Genomic DNA, 788 nt, shown 5'->3' with positions numbered 1-788 from the left:
AGCAGCTGCAGATCCAGGTCAGACGACCTGGCTGTGTAGTGCGGTCTCCTCCGCTCAGAGGAGCCGGTGGTGGAAGGCAGAGCGGGCAGGGTTGCTGCCCGAGGAGGGGTGGGAAGGCCTGGCCTTCAAACTTTGACGCTTGCTGTTTCTGCACTCTGTGAGTTGTAGTGGGGAAAGAGATCCACGTTTTCTAATAGGTCAGGGGTGGCTGAAGCGCAGCCCGTGGGCCAGGGGACCAACCCTGCTCTCCTTCATGTCCATGGCGGGTCTCCCAGGGGGCCTGCACAGATGACAGGCGGTGATGGGAGCTGGTCACGAGCCCTGAGGCTGACTTTCATCTGAGAAAAGCGTTAATCACCCGAGTGCCCGTGCGCCCGGCTGTCACCTCCCTCTTGCCCTTGCCTTCACTCCCGCCCTTTTCCGCATAAGCTCTGCATGAGCGGATGCAATGACTTGCTTGCTTCTTCTTCAACCTTACGTACCGCGACGGCAAACACCGGGGTGGCGTGTTGCCTGTCGGCGCCCGTCATCTCCACGGACCAACTTGCCGTATTAAAGGTTACTCAGTTTCTTCCATACAACATGACTTAATCAAGCCTTTGTGCTCATAGCAAATTGCCAGTGTGGTCCTCGGCCGGGCAAAGTTTAGGTAACCCCTGTAATAGATTTTTGAGGTTCATCTTTCTATAATTTTGTTTTTTTTTTTTTTACTCTTGACCTGTTAGGAAGTGTTCGGTTTGACCTTCTCTCCGGTGTTTGCCGACCATGATCACACCACGTTTTTAAGC

General features: G+C 54.3%; 1 protein-coding gene across 1 annotated transcript in view; it reads left to right on the top strand.

The window, feature by feature from the left end:
* Nucleotides 1–39, top strand: part of LOC104496234 (gap junction alpha-3 protein-like) — a 1667-nt gene extending 1628 nt beyond the window's left edge. The window contains exon 4 of the mRNA XM_010139317.1: nt 1–39. This exon is cut by the window's left edge and continues 1 nt beyond it. Coding sequence (XP_010137619.1) covers nt 1–39 — 39 coding nt within the window.
* Nucleotides 40–788: the final 749 nt, after the last annotated feature.

Source organism: Buceros rhinoceros, unplaced genomic scaffold (assembly GCF_000710305.1).
Source record: "Buceros rhinoceros silvestris isolate BGI_N320 unplaced genomic scaffold, ASM71030v1 scaffold11947, whole genome shotgun sequence".
In the NCBI taxonomy this organism is placed as follows: Eukaryota; Metazoa; Chordata; class Aves; order Bucerotiformes; family Bucerotidae; genus Buceros; species Buceros rhinoceros.
The sequence above is the reverse complement of the archived record's forward strand: the minus strand, read 5'-3'. Positions and strand labels throughout refer to the sequence as shown.